General features: G+C 40.6%; 1 protein-coding gene across 3 annotated transcripts in view; it reads left to right on the forward strand.

Moving 5' to 3' along the window:
- atp2b3b (ATPase plasma membrane Ca2+ transporting 3b) overlaps nt 1–25,674 on the forward strand; it is an 81,130-nt gene that overhangs the window by 27,110 nt on the left and 28,346 nt on the right. For all 3 annotated transcript variants that reach the window (XM_050064581.1, XM_050064579.1, XM_050064580.1), the window contains exons 6-21: nt 280–405; nt 3,202–3,243; nt 3,375–3,539; nt 5,922–5,993; nt 6,183–6,325; nt 8,246–8,378; nt 9,907–10,016; nt 10,232–10,366; nt 12,843–12,949; nt 13,103–13,178; nt 15,590–15,748; nt 15,899–16,078; nt 21,331–21,418; nt 21,512–21,618; nt 22,062–22,253; nt 24,431–24,644. In XM_050064581.1, coding sequence (XP_049920538.1) covers nt 280–405; nt 3,202–3,243; nt 3,375–3,539; nt 5,922–5,993; nt 6,183–6,325; nt 8,246–8,378; nt 9,907–10,016; nt 10,232–10,366; nt 12,843–12,949; nt 13,103–13,178; nt 15,590–15,748; nt 15,899–16,078; nt 21,331–21,418; nt 21,512–21,618; nt 22,062–22,253; nt 24,431–24,644 — 2,049 coding nt within the window. The remainder of the gene's footprint in view (nt 1–279; nt 406–3,201; nt 3,244–3,374; nt 3,540–5,921; nt 5,994–6,182; nt 6,326–8,245; nt 8,379–9,906; nt 10,017–10,231; nt 10,367–12,842; nt 12,950–13,102; nt 13,179–15,589; nt 15,749–15,898; nt 16,079–21,330; nt 21,419–21,511; nt 21,619–22,061; nt 22,254–24,430; nt 24,645–25,674) is intronic.

The raw sequence follows: 25,674 nt of genomic DNA on the forward strand, positions 1-25,674 counted from the left end.
AAAAGGCATTGTCTTTTTCAGATTAGCTTTTTCCTCTGCCTGAATGCTGTTGTATCATATTGAGCTGAGATCTCAGTACTTTTTCCCTGCCAAGGTCATCTGTAATGTTTAGCGTGAAAAAAAAAAAACATTGAGAAAAAAACTTAAGTAAAGAACCTTACAAAAATGTGCAAGATCACAATTTGTTTTTTCATATCTGTGACTACTTGAGGATGCCACTTTACAAACACCACTGGTCTCTTACTTGAATCTCAACCACTTATCTGTTTGGATGTTAAGGTACCCATGTGATGGAGGGCTCAGGCAGAATGCTGGTGACAGCTGTGGGTGTCAACTCGCAGACGGGCATCATCTTCACGCTGCTGGGTGCTGGAGAGGTGGAGGAAGATGGGAAGGAGAAGAAAGGTAAGTGAAGGAGGGGAATAAGAAGAGAAACACAAATTTTACTGCAATGTTTTGGACTGTAGTGAGAGAAAGGAAGAGGGATTTTTGATGGAGATACACTGCATCTGTTAAGTAGTTTTTTCTACTCATATAGCAAGATGAACAGATTTAATATTTAGTGATACATCAGAAGCACAAATGGTTTTGTTCTTGAAATATGCAAACAGTAGAAGAAGTAAACAGATGCTAACAAAATCCAGAAAATCTGATAGTCTCACTTGCACATCACCATTTCCATGAATGAATACTCCAAACTGCTCTCGAGTCAGTTTTCATGTTTATATATGTCAATCACACATGGACTGATTACTGAACGGGCCTACTGGGCACAGGCCTCGTTGCCCCTGACCCCTTCAGCCCCAGAACGTCCGTTTGAAGTGACTGTTTATATTTCTTGTTGGAAAGTCAATCAATTGAATTTCCCCTTGGGGATGAATAAAGTTATTCTTATTCTTAAGAAAAACAAAGATATGAAAAGCTTCCCCAAAAAGACTCTCAGCAACCACAAAGACCCACAAAACAACTACAAAGAGACATTAATTACTACAACGAGTCTCAAAAAAACCACAAAGACACCTGGACAACTACAACGAGACATAAAACTACTACAAAGAGACTGAAAATGACCACAAACACATGCAAAACAACTTCAAAGAGACATAAAATATCTACGAAGAGACTTAAAATCACCACAAAACACCCAAAACAACTATAAAGAGATATTAAATCACCACAAAGCGACTCAAAACAACCTCAAAGAGACATAAAATTACTACAAAGAGACTCAAAATGCTCACAAAAACACCCAACACAACTACAAAGAGACATTATATTACCACAAAGAGACTCAAAACAACCACAAAGACCAGCAAATCAGCTTCAAAGAGACAGGAAATTACTGCAGAGATTTAAAACAACAACAAAGACACGCACAACAACTACAAAGAGACATGAAATAACCACAAAAAGGCCCTAAACAACCACAAAGACACCCTGATCAGCAACAAAGGGACATGACATTACTGCAAAGACACTAAAACAACCACAAACACATGCAAAACAACTTCAACAAGACATAAAATGACCCAAACACACAAAAAAACACACATACATGCAAAAGAACCTCACAGAACAACCACAAAGAGACCTGAATGACCGCAAATTATGCCCACAAAGAGATGCAAAATGAACTGCAAGAATTGCAAGAAACCACAAAGATGGGCTTTTTTATGTCCGTGCCCAGGGGCCCATTGTCTCATAATCCGTCCACGCAAACACATTGCAGCGCGTGTATGTGTGTGTGTATGTGTATGCAGAGTTAGTTGGGTGCCTAACTGATTTCAGATTAGAGCTTCAACAGGAAACACACCAGTTTAACCTCATCGATTATTTAGCCCACATCCTCTCCATCCCTCTCGTTCTCATGCTCCCTCTCCTTCTATTCATCCATTTTTCTCTATTTCTCTCACATGGTCTCTTGTTTACCCCACTACTGTGCCCTCTTTCACTTTCCTATCTCTCCCTTTGCTCTCCCCTGTTTTTCCTTCCCTCCCTTAATCTGAGAGAGAGAGAGGTTGCAGATTGAATCAATTATTGAAAGAGCAGGGGAGAGCGAGGGAGCCAGTGAGATTCAGGGAAGAGTGTTGGTTGGTCAACGCATGAAGCATTAGTCTATGCTCAAATTTGTTTTGGAAGGGCCCTGCAGTCAGAGCAGAGCTGCAGACAACAACAGAGACTACATATACTTTCAGAAGCACTTAAGGTTAATATCATTACCAGTGCACTCATCCATGCCTCTGCCACTGCAGTTCTTACTTATGCATGGGTATGCCTGTAGTGTTGTTGGCATCTTGAAAAGGAGAAAACACCTCAGCATCCTGGCATGCAGAAATGGACAGCAACAAATTAGCTTATGCTGCTTATTCTATGAAAAAATACTCTTATTGCTTGTTTCCAAAGTGTTAGTTGCATACTAGGATGTATTGCACTCAATGCAGCAGCCTCTGTGGGCTTGATCATTCAGACAGTCATTTACTGGAGCTAATACATTATTCATAAGACTTATACAAATGCCATAACTTGTTAGTTTTCCTCATGCAATGTGGGTTTGCTATGGGCTTATATACTGTTCTCTTTGATTTTTCTCTCATTTGAGATTGAAGTTATATTCAATTTATTTTTGTCATTCTATAGAGTCATCTCCAGACATTCTGCTAGTACGGTTGTGCGTACAAACGCATTCACTACTTGAGTTTTTTATTCTTCCCTCTTTGCTCTCTTTTGTTTTCCCTATTTGCCAAATCCTCTCACGTTCCCCAAAACCTTCCTTCCTCACACATTCCCTAAACAGAGGACAGTTCTCAGTTGCTCATCTCTGCAGAAGCCAGTTTCAGCACTGTCACCAATGGTATGTGAGCATAAAGTTGTCTGCCCCGCTCCTTTCCTCAGCCACTAAATGGACCCCAGCACACAGTGCCGTGAAAGTGACAGTGACCTATGATGGACTTAAACATATTAAAATGTCTCTCAGTCTCTTGACCCAGTGTATGAAGATGTGTGTACCTTTATAACTCTTCCCTTTAGTATTGTTTCTTTGTGGTTTTCTGTTTCTGGAAGTGTGTCTTTGGCTGTCCCAACATCAGAAATATGAACTGTTGGTGACTATGATTATGCACACATGTTAACACATCTCTTTCATATGTTTGTCTTTCTATTCCTTCATGTTCATTTGTCTAAATCACCCTCCCTTTCTCTCAGGAAAACAACCTGATGGAGCTGTGGAGAACAATCAGAACAAAGGTACAAGCTCATGACATGTACATGATGTGTTTATGTGTGTAAAACTTGGTTTGGATGCGAGATGAGCTTATTTCACCTGCTGGTAGAGTGCTGAAGAGAGTATATGTGTGTTTTGTGTGTGTGCATTTCAGCCAAGAAGCAGGACGGGGGTGTTGCCATGGAGATGCAGCCCCTGAAAAGTGCAGAAGGAGGGGAGGTAGAGGACAGAGAGAAGAAGAAGACCAACGTTCCGAAGAAAGAGAAGAGCGTGCTGCAGGGCAAGCTCACCAAACTCGCTGTTCAAATTGGCAAAGCAGGTAAAGAACTGTCACACTTAAACCTGGCAGGTTTCACACTCCTCAAGCAGTCGTTAGGGAACTTTCGACACTAAAAATTCACACATATTGTAGAGTTGATTCTGTAGCCATCAGTCCCACAGAGCTTTTGGGGCAATAACGTAGAGCTCAATACAAGAATTGAATTGTGAAAGTTGTGGGAAACTTTGCACGTAAGGTGCAAAGAGTCATATTTAGAATGATGTTTATCACTATTATAATGGAAGATTATAATTTTAAGCCATTTTTGGGCTAATTATATTCTTGATTAAATTACAAAAAGAACAACACATTACACATCTTAACAGTTTTAAAATACAAAAAAGTACCCTTAAATATTTACATATAATATATATACACTGCACAAACATTTAAATGCAACACTCTTGTTTTGCTCACATTTTTGACAGATTTAAGTTAAAGATCCAAAACTTTTTATGCACACAAAAGACTTACTTCTCGCAAATTTTGGTCACAAATTTACGAAACATCTGTGTTAGTGAGCAGTTCTCCCTTTACAAGACAATCCATCCACCTGACAGGAGTGCCATTTCAGGATTAAATTACATCATTACTATACAGATGTACTTTGGGATGGTCACAATAGAAGGCCACTCTAAAATGTGCAGTTTGATTGTACAACACAATGATACAGGTGTCCCAAGTTTTGAGGGAGCGTGCCATTGGCATGCTGACTGCAGGAATGTCCACCAGAGCTGTTGCCTGTGAACTGAATGTTCATGTCACTACCATAAGACGTCTCCAATGCAGTTTCCCTGAATTTGGTAGTAAATCCAACAGGCCTCACAGCCGCAGACCACATGTAACCACATCAGCTCAGGACCTCCACATCCAGCATGTTCACCTGTATTGATGTGAACAAACCATCAGAAACTGTTTAAGGGAAACTCATCTGCATGCTAGTTGTCTCACCAGGGCCTTGAACTGCCAGCAGGTTGTTGTCATAACCAGCTTAATTGGGTAACTGCTCACTGTTGATGGAGTCTGGCCCTTTGGAGAAGTGTTCATTTCACAGATGAATCCCTATTTACACTGTACTGGACAAATGGCAGATGGCGTGTATGGCGGTGTGCGGGCAAATAGTTTGCGAATGCCAGCGCTGTCAACAGACTGCCCCATAGTAGCCGTGGGGTTATGGTATGGGCTGGCATAAGCTATGGACAACAAACACAGGTGCATTTTATTGACGGCAGTTTAAATACACAGATATACCATGATAAAATCCTGGAAGCTGAAAACATCCCAGTTTTTGGATAGTGTGCACACTTGCCACACGTCACCCGCTGAGCATGTCTGGGATGGGTCGGCATGTGCGACAGCGTATTCCAGATCCTGCCAATATCCAGCAACTTCACACAGCCACTGAGGAGGAGTTGGCCAACATTCCACAGGCCACAATCAACAACTTGAACAGCTCTATGTGAAGGAGATGTGTCGCATTGCATGAGGCAAATTGTGGTCACACTTGATAGTGACTGATTCTTTGGGGTATCTGTGACCAAAATATGCATTTCTGTAGTGCTAGTCGTGAAATCCTAATGAATGTCTTTTTTATTGCTAAGTTAAAACTGCACATTTTAGAGTGTCATTTTATTGTGACTATCCCAAACTACACCTGTGTAGTAATGATGCTGTTTAATCAGCATGTTGATATGCCAGCCCTGTCAGGAGGATGGATTATCTTGGAAAAGGAGAAGTGCTCACTAACACGGATTTTAACAAATTTGTGAACAAAATGTGAGAGAGATATCTGTTGAGTGCTTTAAAAAAAAGTCTGAGATCTCTAACTTACACCTGTGGAAAAATTAGAGCAAAAAAACAAATTTTGCATTTACAATTTTGTTCTGTGTAAATGAAATCAGCAGGTGATTTCAACTGTTATTTAAAAGTTACTACATAGGCCAAAGTCTTGACCTTGATTCTCTTTTGGGAAAATCCAAAAAGATTGAGTTGTTTTTTTCTCCACCTGGACCTGTGCGCTCCGTCATTTCTCCACTACTCTTCCTGCTGTAACTTGTGACAATCATTGCTGGCCATTGGAAAGGGAAAAATAGAGAGAGATGTATTTATTTGGACAGGCTGTTATGTTACAATGAGTGTTGCATATTCATACATATGTATATGTATTACTGTGAAAGATATGATATTGCACACCCCTATTCTCTAGCCTATAAACTGTGATGAAATGTGATCACACAGTAAAAGGAGTGAAGTGAATAATTAAGCAATGCGTGGTTATCCATTCAGCAGGCATGGGTTACTTCAGACAGAAGATTAGAACATAGATATAAAATAAAGTCAAACCACTGACACACTGATTCCCTTCTTTGAATCTCCCTGCAGGTTTGGTGATGTCGGCCATCACTGTCATCATTCTGGTGCTGTACTTCGTCATCAACACGTTTGTCGTTGAAGGTCTGTGTGCATACAACCTCCCAAATACACACACAATATGTCAGAATGCACCTATTTTACTTCCTGGCACATTTTACTCATGTCACTCTTCTCCCATATGTTAAATGTTTACCACTGTGCTGAGCATGACTCGCTCTTTAAAGTGGCCTATTTATTTTATCTTAATATGTAGTGTGGTGTGTGTTGCAGGTCACACGTGGTTGACAGAGTGTACTCCAGTCTACATTCAGTACTTTGTCAAGTTCTTCATCATTGGAGTCACTGTGCTGGTGGTGGCTGTCCCAGAAGGCTTGCCCCTTGCTGTCACCATCTCTCTGGCTTACTCTGTCAAGGTAGACCCACCCATCCAATTCACTGAATACTTAGCAAATGGAAAAGTAGGAGCTGCTGGCTCTTTAATCACTGTAACAGTGTGCACAGAGACCATATTGGAAACAACCAGGTGAAGGAGTGCATGTTTCCCTCACCTTTTAAAATCCTACCTTTGCTCCTCTCACCCTCAGAGTCTCACTATGATTCCCTCAGTAAAATGTTTTCAAACAGTGTCTTCTGACTATCCAGATGTTAAAATCCAGAGAAGAGGAGAGATGATAAAGATGTTCATACTGCTCATCTGATGTGTCTTCAGTTATTTCCATGCACTCACAACAGTAAGCTCTATGAGCAGCAGTGAGAGCTCTATGGGCTTTCTTTAGCCCTGAGCTGCACCTCTACATACAGAGCTGTAGCTGCAAAATGTTGCTTGGGCTATATGCTGTAATTTATAATCCAGCAACTTTCATTGAATTTCAAAATTCTTTTGTTGGGCATGATTATGAAAAGCCTGATAATTGATTTCATGATAATGGATTTACTTCATTGATAAAACATGTAAATAAATGCAGGAAATACTTTATTTAGCAGTTAGTTTTGTAATGGGTTTGAAGATCTCCAACTTAAAGGGATAGTTCAGATTTTTTGAAGTGGGGTTGTATTAGGTACGTATCTATAGTCAGTGCATTACATACAGTAGATGTCTGTAGGCACGCTCCCAGTTTTGAAAAGCAGGCAGGAGTACCAACACTTCAGCTAAGCAATGTACTGCTGTGGTTGGCTCAGTAGCAAAATGTATTTTAGTCACCTAAAAAAAGTTCCACTGAAAACAATCAGTATCAGTTTAAATGTACGCTATATTGAGAATATTTTCACCACTTTATTTTAGCACCAGACAGTGATTTCTGAAGAGTAACTGGAGCTGTTATATCGCTCTCTTCAAAGTCAGACTCCACAGTGATTTAACATCGCTGAACACAGTAGCTGTTGGTCTATCGCTGCCTCGATCATTTCGTTTGTTTGTGTTATTGTATGGCTTTGGTCACCAACTGATTGAGGCAGCAGTGTTCTCCTGAGTTCAGTGATGTTTAATCACTGTTTTTGTCAGTGGAGTCTGGTGGCTTTAACAAGAGGTTAACTGAAGCCGTTAACAGCTTCCACATCGAAAACAGGCTGTACGACAGCAAGGTAAAGCAGTGAAAACATCTCAATATGGCGTACACTTAAACTGATTTTTTTAGGTTGGACATTTTAGGTGGCTAAAATTTAGGGTTGCACAATAATATTGGCACGTCATCAACATTGGCTGATATCAAATTTAAAATGAGCTATAATTATAAGCCAACAGTGCTTTTTCTTATTTTGCACAATGAATGAATATTACATACATTGAAATGTATTTTCATAATTTTTATGTTCACTGCTCTTGCAGAGAGAATCTATGAGACTGTAATCACTTGGTGACAGGTACATTTGGATGTGTCCCACTTTAGCTCTATGCCTGAGAACCCAATCCAGTTATCCAGTCTATCTAGTAGTATTGCATGGCCAACTGATCAAACAAATCACATGAGTTTTCACTGAAAACGTTAACTTTAATTAAATGAATATGCATCAGTGTGTTATATATGTAATTGGTCTGCTGCACTATACTGGCCTACATTGAGTACTGTTCTTTACACACACCAGGTCAATATCAGTCTCTGCACAAGTTAAATGCATTGCATAAAACTATCTTGAATGAAAAAAAGTCTTCTCGGTCCCTGAATTTTCACAGTGACTTAATTTATGCTGCCTTCCTCTCTCCTTCCTTCCATCAATCCCTTTCTGTCTTCCTCTGTCCTTCTGCCCTCACGCTATCAATCATCATTCATTCTTATCCCACCGGTCCATCCATCCTGAACACATCACTCTGCTCTCCATCACTATCTCATATGTAGAAAATGATGAAGGACAACAACCTTGTACGCCACCTGGATGCGTGCGAGACCATGGGCAATGCCACGGCCATCTGCTCAGACAAGACCGGCACCCTCACAACCAACCGCATGACTGTGGTGCAGACTTACCTCGGTGAGTGAAAAGCAAAAATTCATAAACAATAATGAATACCTAAAATTATAGATAAGTGCAGCACACCAAGCATTTCTTTATTAATTATGTGTGCTGCCTGTTTCCACTATAATAAAAACACAATGCAATGCTGATATTGAGTAACTGTTAAGGAAGAAGGGTTACATGAAAGTAATTAGTTTCAAAAACATCCTCACTGCTTAGGTGAATCAGAAGTCATGTGGCCCAATTTTGATTAACTCTGATGAGATAAATGGTTCCAAAAGTGGGTGTTATGGCACCCTGGTGTACCTTAAGAATGGGGACAAGGTGCTGCAAGGATTGTTTTTTTTTTACAGTATATTTTTTAAAGTTTCACCACACAAAAAATTACAGTATAACAAACAACAAACTACAGAACTATTAAATACTGATACAACACAACCTTCATCACAGTCATCTCCAATCAAAAGAGCCGGCACTAAAGCTGTTTGACTTACTTTTGACTTTAGTCTAATTTTTAATCTGCACTTATAACTTTTATGTCTGCTAAGCATTTTGAGGCCACAGCTGTCACCATCTTTGTTGTGTACAGTTACCATGGTTACAAGTGGTGTTCTTCACTGTGGATTTAATGAAAAAGGCTTTTTACTTGTTTCCATGCGGTGCTGGTGTCACTGTGCTCTGTAGTAGTAAAACAGACTGACTCTTCTAAGTAAATCCAGTCATCATCTCTAAATTCTGTCTGTTTGAACAGAACTGGCCACCCTCTTTAGTTTCTGCTAACCTTGTATTATTGCAACTACCTGTTCTCCCTGCTGCAGAGCAGTGAATCATTCAGTTTTTAGTTAGATGCTTGAAATAAGGCCTGTGGTTAACACAGGCTTAAGACAATTTTACTTTGTGTTTTATCAGAATCAGAATCAGAATCAGAAATACTTTATTGATCCCCGAGGGGAAATTATTTTATTTTATTTTATTTTATGAGAAAAAATACATCAGTAGATACCCCACTCATGAATTTTGAAGCTTCTATGTGTCCTACCGAAGGCAGTAGCTAACAAGTGGTTAAATGAGACTACACTGGCTATCTTGCTGAACAAAGTGTGTAAGTATCATAAACTCTTGTTTGCCACAGAGCTTATTAGCAATGATCCAAAATCTAATGGAGCTATCCCACTGGCTTATTGTCGAGGAAACAGGGTGATATTAACTTCTGGGTTGGCCTGCGAGAAATGTCATGCCTGCAATGCTCTACAGTCCATATCCCCAAAACTCACTGAAACCAAAAGAACCAAACTTCACTTTGATAGCAGAAAAGGCGGGTATGTATTGCTAGCTTTTTCTATTTTCAGGTCACAGATGGGAGAATAGATAAAAACAGAAATGTGTCCACATATACAGATCTCATCAATGATCATCAGTGATCATCAATCAGAAATCATGGGCTATTAATATTAGCTGATTTATGACCGAGGAGCAGGCAGCAGATAGGCAATGAACTGAGATTATGTTTGTTATGTAATGAAGTTGTATTGTTGTTGCCCAGGTGACGTGCACCATCGTGTGATCCCGGACCCTGGACAGGTCAACCCCCGGACACTGGATCTGTTAGTCAATGCCATTGCTATCAACAGCGCCTACACCTCCAAGATCTTAGTGAGTTACGCACAGATAGAGATACAACTGTTTTGGCTTTATACTTTATTTTGTAGACCCTCCAATAGTCCTTAGTTAATGTTGATATTAATTTTCATTGTTTTAATCTCGTTCTTTTTTATTTCCTTTTGCCTCATCCATCCCTTGTCTCCTTCCCGACTTTCTCACTGCCCTGATCTAACATCCCAACTTGCTTCAATCTTACTCTGTGTCAGCCGCCTGATGTGGAGGGAGGTCTGGCTAAGCAGGTGGGCAACAAGACAGAGTGTGGCCTGCTGGGATTTGTATTAGACCTGCAGCAGGACTACGCCCCTGTCAGAGAGCAGATCCCTGAGGAACGACTGTACAAGGTAGGGAACCATGCACCTATGTACCACCAAAGGATTTGTTGTTGATATATCCATACATCATGCATACATATTTCCAAAAATAGAAGAATAAGTAAATAAAAGGCATTATAGAATTGTACAACAAAACCCTATATAGCAATGAGCTTTGCTATACAGGCACAGTTGATATCACAGTTTGAAGCTCAAATGGTAGCTTGGCACACTCGCAGACCCAGTGGGTCAGAATACACAATTGCCGTCTGTTGCACTCTTGAAGATGTAGTGCGTTATGCACAAGGACTACATATGCCGGGATGTTTTCCAGAAATTAACTGCATAGCAATACAGATGGCACTGGCATAACACTCCTGCAATTGCAGAGAAACAAAGCGTCAGCAGAATCTCTTGCTCTTAAATGCTCTCTCTACTCTCCCAGAGAAAAGTCTTGAACAAGAAGACAGCATAAAATTCAAACATTAAACAAAACTGAAGGTGTTTTCAGACCAAACAGTTCTGGAAACTCACTAAGAGGAACTGTCCACTGGGGAACTACTGTGAGAACTACATACGTTCAAGGGCATTTTGTATTTGCACCATCAACAGGAACACTGAAGTGTACTTAAAGCCAGCTGGAGGATGGTATAGCAATGTAATATTTGTTTTGACAAGTCAAAATTGCGATGTTTTTCCACCACCACACATATGCTTAGTAAAACCTGGGCTTCACTGTCGGTCCATTTCATTCAGGAGAGACAGATGAATGAAGCAAAGATAATTGTTTATTGCAGATTGTAGGTGTACAGATTAACAGATTATGTGATGATTAAGATTTGGCAGAAAGTCTTTGGACCTTGTAATTAGGGTTGGGTATCGAAACTTGGTACTTTTTGTACTTGGTACCGATTCACGTCGGTGCCAAATTTCAGTACCTGAGGTGCAGGCGGAGCGAGAGCGCATGACTTGCACCTCAGACTCAGCAACAATGACGACAAAAAAAATGTGCAGACAAAAGTTAACGTGCAGCACTGTTCCTAAATGTTCTCAATAAAATGTTGAAACTGAGAAGTTTAGACTTTAAAAAGTACCGAAATAAGGTACCGTTTGGTACCGGTACCGAATTCCAGATACCAGTACCGTATCGGTTCAATTATGAACGGTACCCAACCCTACTTGTAATTAAGGGGCATCTAGCAGCAGCAAAAGAAATCCCCCATGGAGTCCAGACAGTAATGGTGGTGGTGGCTGATGAATCCGAGACTGATGGCTGATGAGGCTGATTAATCTGCAAAGACTATGGGGTGATGAGAAGGTGGAGGGTGCACACAAGTGCAGCATTAAAGAACTGAAGGCAGACAGAGAACCATATTTGAAACAAGACGCAGTAAGATTAATAGAGTGTTTCTGTGCTATTGGTTAACTGTGATCAGCTGATGTCTCAATTGACAGCCCCAGACAAGACCTAAGCGTGCAAAAGTAAAGTCTTCCTGAGTGAACTTGAAAACTTACCAGAGCTTCTTTTGTCAAAGTATTCCTTAATTTTTCATAACAACCCGTCATTTGTGTTTTGCGTTGTCTGTTTTTGACACAGCTAACAGGTTTTTAAAAATGGTCGGTGGCGCTGCATTGGCTGTGTTTGTGTTCTAATAAATGTACACTTGTATGCTTACGGTTCCTCTTGTGCTGGGAGAATATCTACTCTGAAATAGGAGCCAAAAAAAGGTCCTGCACAACGGTGTTCCAACAACTACTATCATTCCTAGTTCTTGTGGTGTGGACACAACAAAAAGGAGGGTTCTTTGAACTATATAAAGTTCCTCTGGTCCAAAAGCATTTAGAGACCATCCACATTTGAGAAGTTGAGATATTTCACAGGATAGGAAAAAACGTTGACCTGCTGGTGGCACTACAGGAAAAGTAAAGAAACCAATTAATTCCCTAGACACCGTGAATATGTGTACCAAATTTCATAGAAATCCAAGACATGTCACCAAAAAACAAAAATGTCAACCTGCTGGGCACTAGAAGAAAAGACAAAGGATCACCAGAGTCAGTAAGATTTATCCTCTGGGGACCGACACAGTGACACTGCCATCCACAGAGCTGTGCTGCTAGCATAGCCAAAAATGCATTATTTTAGAAAAACGGCCATGCATGAACCCAAAGACCTGCAATTGTAGAGAAAGAAAATGTATACTCTCAATGCCTGTGTAATACACTGAGCAGAGTCACCACATGCTCCACACTAGACATATAAGGAAATACAACACCTGAAGTGTAATTTGTACCAAATAGTCTTTGCTAAAGCCACATAGGATTTTACAAAGGTCTATAATACAACAACTACAATGACAGTAGACAAACAAGTGTGTGCTTCCTGGTGCTTGGGGATCACAATGGATCAAGAGGTCATCCAGCACACTCAGAGCTGGGTTTCTTGTCGGGGGTATGTCTGTCTACCTCTGATTTGACTGTTCTGAATCATACATCTCTCTCTCAGGTGTATACGTTCAACTCAGTGCGTAAATCCATGAGTACGGTGATCAAGCTGCCTGACGGTTCCTTCCGCCTCTACAGCAAAGGCGCCTCTGAGATCATGCTGAAGAAGTGAGTGAAAGAGGCGGAGGTGGTATAGGGTGACATCAGATGGTACTTCATAGGGGACTGGGTTAAAGGGTTTGAATGTAAGAGACAAAAAATGTTCTACTCAAGAGTCTTTTACCTCTCCCTCACTATTTTCTGTCCTTTATCTCTGTCCAGGTGTTCCTATATCCTAGATGCCAATGGAGAATCGCGCACTTTCCGCCCACGTGACAGAGATGAGATGGTCAAACAGGTGAGACTTGTTGACTTAATGCTGCTGCATAGTATCTTCAATATATCATTCTAAAATGATGTTTGGTGGATTGTCATGGTGGAATAGGGGTTTAAGATTTTGAACTTCTGTTCAACCTTTGTTACATGTCATCTCTTGTCTCTCTCTCCCCTTATTTTCTGTCAGCTCTCAACTACCACTGTCTAATAAAGGCAAAGATGCCCCAAAAAATTCCTGAAGAAATCATTTGAAATTTTGGGAAATACTCGTATGCTTTCTTGCTGAGAGTTACATGGGAACATTGATATCACTTCTGGTGAGGAGAGTGATATCATTCTTCTCATCTAAATCTCAACAGGAAAGCAAATAATAAATCACAAAATAAGAAACCATTCCTTTAAAAAAATGCTATTTTGATAGCACTGGTTTGGTTTAGTTGGTGTAGCGTTTGCGCTGTTTGACCTTATTTGGGTACAGGTGCCCCAGGCAGTGCCTCATGTTTTAAGTAATAATCGTTAATTCAGATGTAAGGATTGATAATTACAATCTTTTCTGAAATGAGCCAGTGTGTGCCTAAACTATAACTACAATGCAAGCTTTGAAAAACTGACAGGCCATTTGAAATCACTCTAGATTGTGGGTAAAAATAAGTGGTGGACGTAATACTATGGTCCTTAAGTAAAAGCACCAAAACAAGCATGTAAAGTATTAGCAGCAAAATGCACTGAAATTATCAACAGTAAAAGTACTTGTTCTGCAGAAAATTGGCCATTAGTTGTGATGTATTAATATATATGTGACATTATTAGATTGATAATATTGATGCATCAATGCAGAAGTAAATTTTAACTGTTGTAGCTGGTTGAGGTTTAGCTAGTTTTAACCATGATGTCACCCATTGGTTTGTGGATTGCCGTTTCGAGTTTGGCATTTTGGCCATTGCCTTCTTGGTTTTTTGGAGTCTGTAGTGACCATGTTTGGGTGAGAGTGTGGATTGGTGGATCTGACTGAGACGCAGAGGACACCATCAGCAGACAGCCTGTCATTCAAAGTGGTCCGCTCTTAATTATGCATAAATCTGGGCTTTAATAAAGTGTAAATGAGTTAAAAAAGGTAAAGTTAAGTTAAAAAAAATCACCCCCTGCTCAGTTGTCTTGAATGCTGAAATTAGCTACAGAGACCAAAACTGTTTTCGTACCAGGCTGTAAACATGTTTATTTCTACTGTAAAGTTGGCCATTTTAACATGAGAGTCCATGGAGATTTACCAAGTTTTGGAGCCAGCGTCAAGGGGCCATTGGATGAAATGCAGTTTTTGGCACTACCGCATTGGCTTCATTTTTCAGCCTCAGAGGTTGCTGCTTGGTTTTCAACTATTTTATATACATTTAGTTTGGTCCAGTGGCTCCCAACCTAGGGGCTGTTGGACCCCTCCAAAGGGTCACAAGATAACAGAGGGATAGTGAGATGTTAAATGGTGTAGGAAAGAGTCCAAATCAAAGTATGGCTATTGACATTTGTAAAGCTCTTTTAAACTTTAATATAATCTTTGAGTTTTTGGTGAAACAATTATTTTATTATTATTATTGTTATTTTTTTCCTCTTTGAGTCCCAAAATATGCTTTAAATGAAACCATCTGAAAAGTCATTAATACAGTAGTTGTCAGATAAATGAAGTGTAGTTAAAAGTACAATGTTTCCCTCTGAAATCTAGTGGAGAAGCAGTATAAAATGGAAATACTCAGGTAAAGTACTGTATAAGACAACTGTTTTGCTGACTCAGAGTGCTTATACCTAAATATCCACCCAGCAAAAATATCTGTCACAAATTGTAGATCCGCAACCACAGTAACAGTCACACAGCATGTAAGCAACTGACTTATATACATTCCAGATCTGTTATTAAACTACTTTGCTATATCATTCTACTTAAAATTACAATAATTAGCAGTAAAACACATGTATTTGTTCCACATACAGTAGATTAGCCTATGCAGGCTGCGCCAGCATTGTTTCATTGACTGACAGGCTGACTGACCTAAATTTGGCTCGCGATGAACACAGCTTGTGCCGTGAGAAAAATAACTCTCCTCTATACACAACTTTATTCCAGCTCAGTTGTTCAGTTTACACTGTGGCAGCTTTATGTCACCTCTTCTTTCCATCATATTGTCTTCCCTCTGCTGTCTGCAGTAGGCTGGGGGTCTTTTCTTTACAGCTGTGTCAGAGAGCATTCCCACAAAGGTACTCAAAAGGTCATCTGGCATAAACCTCAAACTGTGTACAAGCAATTTAATCCAGATTTTATGCATCAGATATTGGAATGTAAATAACATGGTTTTACACAGCAAGTTAGGCAGGCTTTGGTGTGATGGGTGGTAAGATACTATGGACCTCTTCCTGACCATAGTTGTAATATTGACTGATTAATAGGTGATTGAGCCAATGGCATGTGAGGGGTTGAGGACCATCTGCATTGCATACCGCGACCTGCCGTCAAACCCGGAGCCAGATTGGGAAAACGAAGCAGAAATAGTGACAGAGTTGACCTGCATCACTGTGGTTGGGATAGAGGACCCTGTGCGGCCTGAGGTAGGGTACTGTAAAGTATGTGTCAGTCTTTATTGATAGTTTCAACTGTTACTGTGACTTTGTGCAGTCTGTAATATGTGATTATAACCTGTCTCTAAAAAGTAATTGGCCTTATGTTTTTGTATAAACAAATTTCCCTATCCCTCCAAGGTGCCTGATGCCATCCGTAAGTGCCAGCGTGCAGGCATCACAGTACGGATGGTGACTGGTGATAACATTAACACAGCAAGGGCCATCGCTGCCAAATGTGGCATCATTCACCCTGGTGATGACTTTATCTGTCTAGAGGGCAAAGACTTCAACCGACGAATCAGGAATGAGAAAGGAGAGGTGAGTTCGGGTCAAGTGCAGAGTAAATTTACGTAGTATTTTAAAAATGGTTCCTTCTGTATTCACATGAACTTTGAAATTGCTGTAGTAAATGAACTTAAATGGGTGTTAACAAATTATCTGGTTAGAGCATAGATTGTGTGAAATAATGGACATAGCTACCGTGATGTCAACCATTGGTTTGTGGACTCCCGTTTTTAAGCCCCGAATTCGGCATTTCGGCTGTCACCATCTTGGTTTTTGGAAGAAGTGGCCATATTTGGATGAGAGGGTGGAGCTGTGCAGGAGTGAATGTGGTGACGCCTCGCACACAACCTGTCACTTAAGCGGCCCCACCCTTGAATACGCATAACTGTAGCCCTAATAACATGTAAATGGGTGAGTTATACAAAAATACATCTACCATACAGTTGCCTTGAATGTAGAAATTAGCTATAGAGTGCAAAACCTTTTTTGTGCCAGGCTGTAAACATGTTTATTTTGCTGTAAAGTTGAGCATTTTAACATGGGGGTCTATAAGGATGGACTCCCTTCTAAAGCCAGCTTCAAGTGGCAATTTGATGATTTGCAGTTTTCATCAGTTCTGCGTTGGCTTCATTTTTCAGCCCTTGAGGTTGCTGCTTGGGTGGGACCAGTTGATAAACCCACTGACATAGCTGCTTTCATCTAGCCTCTAATATCAACTGCCAATCAGATTTACATGTACAGTTTATTTTGATCTGATTGAAATCTGATCACAGTATGAGTTGGCTCTGTCTGGATCTTTTGACAGTTGATATTCAATGTTGTGGAGTCATCACTTCAGGCTGAGGAATGTTCAGGAGAGGAAAGTTTGCTAGCCTAAGAGGGGGAGTGATATAGCGATTAACATCATTGACGTGAGCTCTTTTCTGTGGCTTGTTCAAGAAGCTCATTTGCTAGTTGGTCTTGCCTTGATCTGATAATTGCCTTCTTACTTTGTACAGTTAGAGTGTCAAGTTTCCAAAGTCTTCAGGGCGTCGGTGGCTTAGTGGTAGAGCAGGCGCCCCATGTACAAGGCTGTTGCCGCAGCGGCCCGGGTTCAACTCCAGCCTGTGGCCCTTTGCTGAATGTCTCTCTCTCTCCCTTTCACACTTCACTATCCTATCAATTAAATGCAAAAAATGCCCATAAAAATATCTTTAAAAAAAAGTTTTCATAGTCTTTCAACATGATAGTGCAGTTCATCAGCAGGGGAACTGAAGGATGTGAAGAGGCACTGGACTGGTGCTGGGGTATTCTGAGATTGGAAGTCTCTGATGGGGCCTTGGAGTGTCCATCCTAGATGGGTTTTGACAGCTGCAGGTGACCCAGAAGGACCAAGATTTACTGGAGCAATAGGAGCAATGAGGTTGGTGTGATCTGAGCCAATGAGCAGCAGTGGTGAAGCTTTATTAATGGACGGTAATGGAATGCTTTGTATTTTCTTTGAAGGGATAGCACAGGATAAGTGTGGACTGAAAGTGCTAACAGGCTTGCAGTGAAGACATGATTGATGGTAAAACTCTTCTCAGGGTATGCAACTGGAGAGATCTGGATGCTAACAGATGAGCCAGAAAGAGTTTCAACATCTTGACTAACAGTTCCAAGTGATGTTTCAGCTTTACCATCTACGTGGAGATGTTGAGCAGCTGGTTGCAGCAGAATGGTGCATTGAGAACCATCATCAAAGACACCATACCTCCCTAGGGTTTTCTTTCCATTATGGAGAAGCACCTTCACAACTTTCAGAAGTACACCATTGCAGTCACTTGGTCGTTCAAGATTTAATGTCCTCACAGCAGGACCAGCAAGATGGTGGAATCTTTGATTTACTTCACATAGTATTTGCAGATATCTTCCTTTGCAGGTGGCACAGAATTTTTTAAGGTCACGCTTAGCAGCTTGGTGAGACCGAGCACAGCGACAGCAACATTTGATCTCCTTTATCCAGGCAATCCTTTCTTTGTCAAGTCAAGGAACCCAGGACATTTGCTGGCATGATGTTCAAGTGAACTGCAGTATGCATAGGTTGCTCTGGACCTATAAAAGAGTTCTGAAGATGATGTGGATTCACTTGGTTTATTTGCTCCAAGTAGAACTGTCATTGGACCAGGTAAGGACTTACGGTTGTGTCTTTGCTGATTGGAGGATGAGATGGAAGCCTCTATTCTTGGCATCTAGCTTCAGTTTGCAACCAAAATGAAACCACAAGCAAGTCATACTTCATTTCACCTTCTCTCCTGTAGACATGTTTAAAGCGTCTGGAGTGTTCTGCAGGCAACTTTTCAAGGAGGTGATCCACACGAGAGCCACACAGAAGTCCTGCCTCTCCTTGAGCTTCTATGGTATCAAGCAGGCAAACAAGTGCTTGCACACGAAGGGCAAAGTTGTCAAGGGCATGACCACCTGCCCTGATAGGAGGGAGATCTCTGATGTTCCTGAGCTCCTTCAATGCCAGCTGTCTAGGCTGCCCATAATGTTCATCGAGGACCTTGATGGCTTGGGTATAAGGGTCAGAAGTATAGGAGAAAGCAAGAGGTAGTCGCTGAGCCTGGTCCACTTTCAGGTGATCAAGGAGCACATGATATTTAAAATGCTCTGACTCATTGGGGTTGAGTAGATAATTGAGTCCCATCAGAAGCATTTTCCACTGCATTTTATCCTCACATGTAAGGTCTGGGAAAAAAGGGCCTTCAAGCTTGTAGACATGTGTTCTGCCAGTAGAGGGTGCTAAGGGTCTCTGTTCTTGGTGGCCTTGAGGTGAAAAGGACTGGGGCATTTAAAGAGAACACTGCCTCTGCTGGGAGGTAAAGGAAACTAGAGGCTAGGCAGGGCTTGCAGCTGGACGATTCAAAGGCTGGCCACATGAACTTTGTGGGTGGCCCACTACTGGGTGAAGACAGGGATGGTCTAGGTAGACCAGCTGAAGGAACTGCAGCATCAAGGATTGATAGGTTGAGTAAATAAGGGATAGCAGACGAGGTAACAGAATGACAGCTGACCTCTGGTGGACAGGAGAATGACTGGTGCTATTTAACTTAAATGCTTGGAAATTGGACAGCTTGAGCTTCTACTTTGGAAACCACTGGGAAGTTGCACATAGAGCATCTGTTTCCTGTAGATGACCTAGACTCTGATAAACATTTGGAGGAAGAGGAATGAGGGGTAGATGACTTATTCATGAAACGCTGGATGCTTCTTATTGTCACTAAAAGTTCCCTCGATATTTCACCTTGATCAGTAGGCACAGGATCATCATCATCATCATCCTCTTCTATTTCACTGTCAGGCTCATGTCTTCGTTCCTCTTGAATATCATCTTGGAACCCATGTATGTTTGTTGTATGTTGTGTGCACTCACATTCTGTTTGACATGCAGCACCTCTAGCTACAGGATATTGGACTTCATAATCTTCTAAATGAGCAGGAGGTGTAGTCTTCTGACTAGAATGTCGAAGAGTCACATCTGATGGCTTGGAATCCATAATAATAGCCTGGATCCGGCTCGAAGGACCATGTTAAGAAGGAGGAGGAGGTCCAGGAGGAGGGAGTTCTAGATTGACTAAATCAGCCTCTACCTGGTAGCCTTATTAGCCTAAATGAATTATAAATAGATATAAAAAGCTAGTATTTGCAGTATATCAAATAATTTTTAACCTAATCATTTTATACTGAAATGATAACAACCGAGTCAGAGCCGACCAGTGTGGCGTCATGTGCACCTGCACATATTCATATGATTTCCAAAAATACAACTATATCAACTGGTGATCCAAGCACAAGAATTATTGAGGAATATATAAAATAATTTTAAGATGATTGTTTTTGTCTCATTTTATTAAAATAAACAGGACCCCCCACTATTGTTCCAGCCTGCATTGTGTGATGTCCGAACATAGAGCTACACGGGTATGATCTGATCTCAAGAAGACAGTTGCGCCTGCAGTTATAAAACCATTATTAGACCAAACATTTTGAAATATGCCAGTGCTGATTATGTTCACACTCAAAGCTCACGGAGCATCCTAACACAGACAAGTTAGCCTACCGTTTTTAGATGATACACCATGTTGGATGTTGAGCTGTGATACGTAAACTTCTGTTTGCAAAGTTTTTTTGGTCATCTGTTTGAACAAAACGTAGCCATACCGACGACTTCTTTGATGTGGTCTAGCCGACTCCGATTACACGTTCAGTAACACTCGGTCAACGTGCATTATGTTAAGTAAACGCTTAGTTAGCAGTCTCCATTAGGTGTTGTTTACACAACGTTGAACTCGCCCAACTTAAATCCTGAGCTACAGGCAAACTGTTTGAAAAAAACCCCTTGAGATTCTTACCCCAGCTGACTTTTGTTCTTGTCTTGTTTATTAATTCTGTTTCATTAAATAATCTTTTCCAGGGGGGCCCCAGAAATGACAGGGCCCTAAGCAACTGCTCATATTGCCTAAGGGGTAGGGCTGGCCCTACATATCATCACTGATACGGCTGTATCCACTGTAGTTAGTGCACACTACTAAAGCCAACATTTGTACAGTTTGTTAACAGTTTGAATTGAACTGAATGCTTAATGGCATGGATAGCTGCTGATTTATGATGTGACTCTGCTATTCTGTGGACCGTGAATTTAAATGTACACACTAAAATACTGCGTGTACATTATTATTATGTAGGAGTGCAGTGTGGTTAAATTGATTGCAAGAGAGCACTCCAGTACACCACAAGAACAGTTTCTTCCTGGCTGCTGCTGGCCTCATCAATGAGGCCTAGGACCCTCAGTGACTCTGACTCTTATCCAATGCTATAGACACTACACATTAGATTAACATAAAGCCTCCACATCTCTCTCTGTACATTACATTAACACACATCCTTTGCACTATTTCCTCAGTACAATACACATACTGTATTCTTTATACTTGATACTGCGAACTGTTGCACATTTCTTGCTTAATATTTTGCACGTCCCTGCAAAATACTCTTTCATTTTAAACCAGATATGTATAATGAACTATTTTATTTTTATGTTTCTTGACTTCTGCAGTACTTGGCTTTATTTTCATTTTCTCTTATCTTTTTATGATTCAACAAAAGAGCCAATTTCACAGTGCGTCTTTGATGTTTTATCCTTCATCCGAGACTCTGGATCAGTAGTGACACCTAATGAAAGAGGAGAATAGCTAATAGTTATCTATAGTGTTATTCATCATCACACACCCCCCCCCCTCTTATTCTGTCTATCTGACTGACAGATTGAACAGGAAAGAATCGACAAAATCTGGCCCAAACTTCGTGTGTTGGCTCGATCCTCGCCAACCGACAAACACACACTGGTCAAAGGTGAGTCTCAAGTTTATTCACCCAAACACACACACATACACATTCATTCACACTGATTTTGAGTCTGTTTCTTTCCTTCCTGTTTGTGTTCAGGCATCATCGACAGCAGCATCATAGAACAGAGACAGGTTGTCGCAGTAACAGGAGATGGAACCAATGACGGACCAGCTTTAAAGAAGGCTGATGTGGGCTTTGCCATGGTAACCTTACATATTTTTCACCATTAATGTTTATTTGGTGTTACAATGCTTCTGCTGCTACAATAATGTAATCATACAGAAGTATGCACAACCTTAGAAACACTGATTCTCTCTTATCCCACTCTACAGTTAAAAATATATGAATGACTAATACATTCAAGTATATATCAGGAATTTTAGAACTGTCCTCTTCCTATAAAAAATAAATGCCTGACAAATATTTTAAAGCTATGGATTTTTTGTATTTTATTCAGAACATTTTTTTTAGTGGCGTACATTTAGGTTTGGTCACAGCTCTCTCTCAGGCCAGGCAGTAGCACTTGGAGACAGGACAACACGATATTGAGACAGTGGCACTCCAAAGTAATTTGGATGCTTGAATGCTTGCATGAATCATGTCATGAGTCTCTGTCTCCTCCTCACTCTGTTTCAATCTGTGCCAGGGTATTGCGGGGACAGATGTGGCTAAAGAGGCGTCTGACATCATCCTGACTGATGACAACTTCAGCAGCATCGTCAAGGCGGTGATGTGGGGACGAAATGTCTACGATAGCATCTCCAAGTTCCTGCAGTTCCAGCTCACGGTCAATGTAGTGGCTGTCATAGTGGCCTTCACCGGGGCCTGCATCACTCAGGTAGACAGATTTATTAATAAACATACACGCTGACACATATGCATTCTTGCACATACAATACAACAGACACAGAGCCATCACTTCTGTTAACATCACTCACCTCATATCTGCTATGACAGAGCAAATGCTAAAATGCTTTTTGTGCATTTTTACAGCCAGCTTATGTAAGCAGAGACGTTGTTACACACATGGAAACATTAACATATATTGATATGCAAGGAATATTTCAACTTGAATATTTATGTTTGTATGCATTATTAATAATGGTATTTGCAATATATTTTTATTTACGATTAAATACGCAACATTTAAATGCAACACTTTTGTTTTTGCTCCCAATTTTTACAGGTTTAAGACCTAAGACTTTATATGAACTTAGTAGGTATATTCCTCTCAAATTCAGTGGGCAATTCTTTTTCAAGATAATCATCCACCTGACAGGTGTGGCATGTCAATATGCTGATTAAACAACATTATTACTACACAGGTGTGCCTTGGGATGGTCACAATAAAAGGACACTCAGTTTGATCACACAACCCAATGTCTCAGGTGAATGTCTTAGGGAATTCTTCTGGTTTAGTTTATTTCAGAAGGGACACTGCAAATTAATAAATACACATGGTATAAAAATGCCAGAATTAGCCAAAAGACTAGTTTTCATCTGTTGTCTACTGGCCATGATTTTACACAAAGCTACCTAAAATGGTAGTGGCATTGTGTTGTGTGATCAAACTGCACATTTTAGATTGAACTTTTATTGTGACCACCCCAAGGCACACCTGTGTAGTGATGATGCTGTGTAATTGGCATCTTGATATGTCATCCCTGTCAGGTGGGTGGGTTATATTGGAATAGAAGAAGTGCTCACTAACACAAATTTTCATCTGTTGAGTGCATGAAAAAAGTTTTAGATCTTAAACTTTAACTTGTGAAAAAAACGAAAGGGTCGTGTTTACATTTTTATTCAGTATACATAAAGAGCAAACATAAAGAAAGAAATACCCTCTTTTGCCCAGTCTTTTTTCACCCTCTTAAGTAATCACCTCCCCAGCCTCAACACAAAAAAGTTGGTAAAATACAGATTTTTTTTTAAAGATATTTTTAGGGCTTTTTAGCCTTTAATGTATAGGACAGACAAGCGTGAGGGGGGGGGGGAGAGAGAGGGAGTGACATGCAGCAAAGGGCCACAGGCTGGAGTCGAGGGGGCTCCTGCTCTACCACTAAGCCACCAGCGCCCCCCCCCCGTTTTTACCAACTAAAATCACTAGGTCTGTGTGTTTTGGAGAGGCCTCCGCAGATAATTTGATTTCTGGTAAAAATCTCATGAACAAAGAACAGTGAAGGAATCCTAACCAGGAGTTAACGCGTGGCACGTGGGAGAAGTTTCAGCTGGTTGCAATCTGCAATCCTCACTGCCAGATGCCACTAAATCCTACGCACTCAGTCCCAGTATGGACAGAAATACTGCTGTTATATCAATGTTACAAATGTCACATTCAAGAACGAAAGCACTCAAAGTAAAACCTCTATAATGATCCATGCATTAAGCATTAGAATCAGTATTCCACTCTGACTATTAAACAAGACATCAGCAGGTACTTTATTGCAGTATAAGTAATACATCATATTTACTGTTATGTATTAATCACACTGACATTTTCTTCTGTATTTTTTGGGTGTAGATTAGACCAGTGGCCCTACTCTGTTCTGCATGGCTGTCTGTCAGTGGTGGACAGTAGATTTGCTCAAGTTCTGTTCTCAAGTCCTATTTTAACGCACTTCTACTTAACTTTATTGTTTCCATATTCTATTCCAGTACATTTTCTTTCTGCTACTTGACATAGCAAAGTCACTCACTGCTTAGAGCACCTAATCAGGCATAACTGTTGTCACCATTGAGCAGATAACCTGCACGAAAAGAACAACAAGAAGTACATACATTACATCACCACAGTAGTTCTAAACCATTTGATCAGACCATAACCATGTGGAACAGAAATTAAATCACACTGACTGATAAATTAACAGATGAACTTAAACACTGGACTCTAATGACTTTACAAACAAAAAAACTGTTGATGTTGGAAACTGGGGTCTTGAAGAAAGGGAGGGGAACAGCCTTTTCACAGTCTCCATGGTTCGTGACACAGCCCTCTGGTTGCCAATCTCTCTTCAGGACTCTCCTCTGAAGGCAGTGCAGATGCTGTGGGTGAATCTCATCATGGACACGTTTGCTTCTCTGGCCCTGGCCACTGAGCCCCCCACTGAGGCCCTGTTACTACGGAAACCTTATGGTCGGAACAACCCGCTCATCTCACTGACCATGATGAAGAACATCCTGGGCCATGGAGTGTACCAGCTGGTCATCATCTTCACCTTACTGTTCATAGGTAAACACATGCAGACACAACCAGGAATACAATTTCATCTTTTATTGGAACAGTCTGTAATAACATTGATCGATAGATTTCAAACCGAATCTTGTTATTGATCTGTTTTTATGTCAGCATGCTTTTAACCACCAACAAAAGAAGACAAGACAAATGGTGCAAAGGCACAGCCACCATTGTGGAGTGTAACCACTTGGGGAATGTTATGTCCAATGGAAGTTCTTGTTTTTGTCACTGACAGGCTCAGATTGTTATTTTAAGTGTCTGACAACATTATGGAAAGGATCTCTACAGAGGTCAACCTTTTTGTCAAAGAGTTATATCCTTTTTGTTTAATCAGAAACAGCCAAAATCACCATTGCCAAACCCCAAAAATCCATTAAATAAACAGTCATTTCAGCGTGTATAGAACCAGCATGTACATATTTTCACATCTAACTGGGTGGATTAAGGGTTTATTTCAACCGAACCAGAGTTGGTGACTGTGGGAACACTGGAAAAATCAACCAAGACATATTTTTGTGAGTTTTATTTGTTTATTTCAATTTTGAATAAAGTGTGTTTTACAATGATAAAGTCACTCTTTATGAAATGTAGTCTGTGGAATGGATGGCAGTAACTTTGGCGTACTTTCTGGTTAAACAAAACAGATCTTACTCTTTATGAAAAAGGTCTATTTCTGTAGGGATCCTTTCCATAATGTTGTCAGACACTTAAAATAATAATCTGAGCCTGTCAGTGGCAAAAACAAGCCCTTTAACCCTATGGGCCCGAACGACGCATAGTGCGTCCAAATTCATACCTGTTCTTCTCTATTGATTTTCTCCCCGACCGTGCGTCATAGCGATAATCCACGCATATCACGTGAAACAGCAGCAGCATAGCTTTCCGACAAGACCAAGCACTTGTTGGTAGTCCAATGTTTTCACAGCGAAAAAAAATGATAAAGTTACACTAAAATTATGTATAACAGAGCTTTCATGCAGCTCTGCACACACATTACTCTTGGATGGATTACTCGCGAATGCAG

Source organism: Epinephelus moara, chromosome 16 (genome assembly GCF_006386435.1).
Source record: "Epinephelus moara isolate mb chromosome 16, YSFRI_EMoa_1.0, whole genome shotgun sequence".
NCBI classification, from domain to species: Eukaryota; Metazoa; Chordata; class Actinopteri; order Perciformes; family Serranidae; genus Epinephelus; species Epinephelus moara.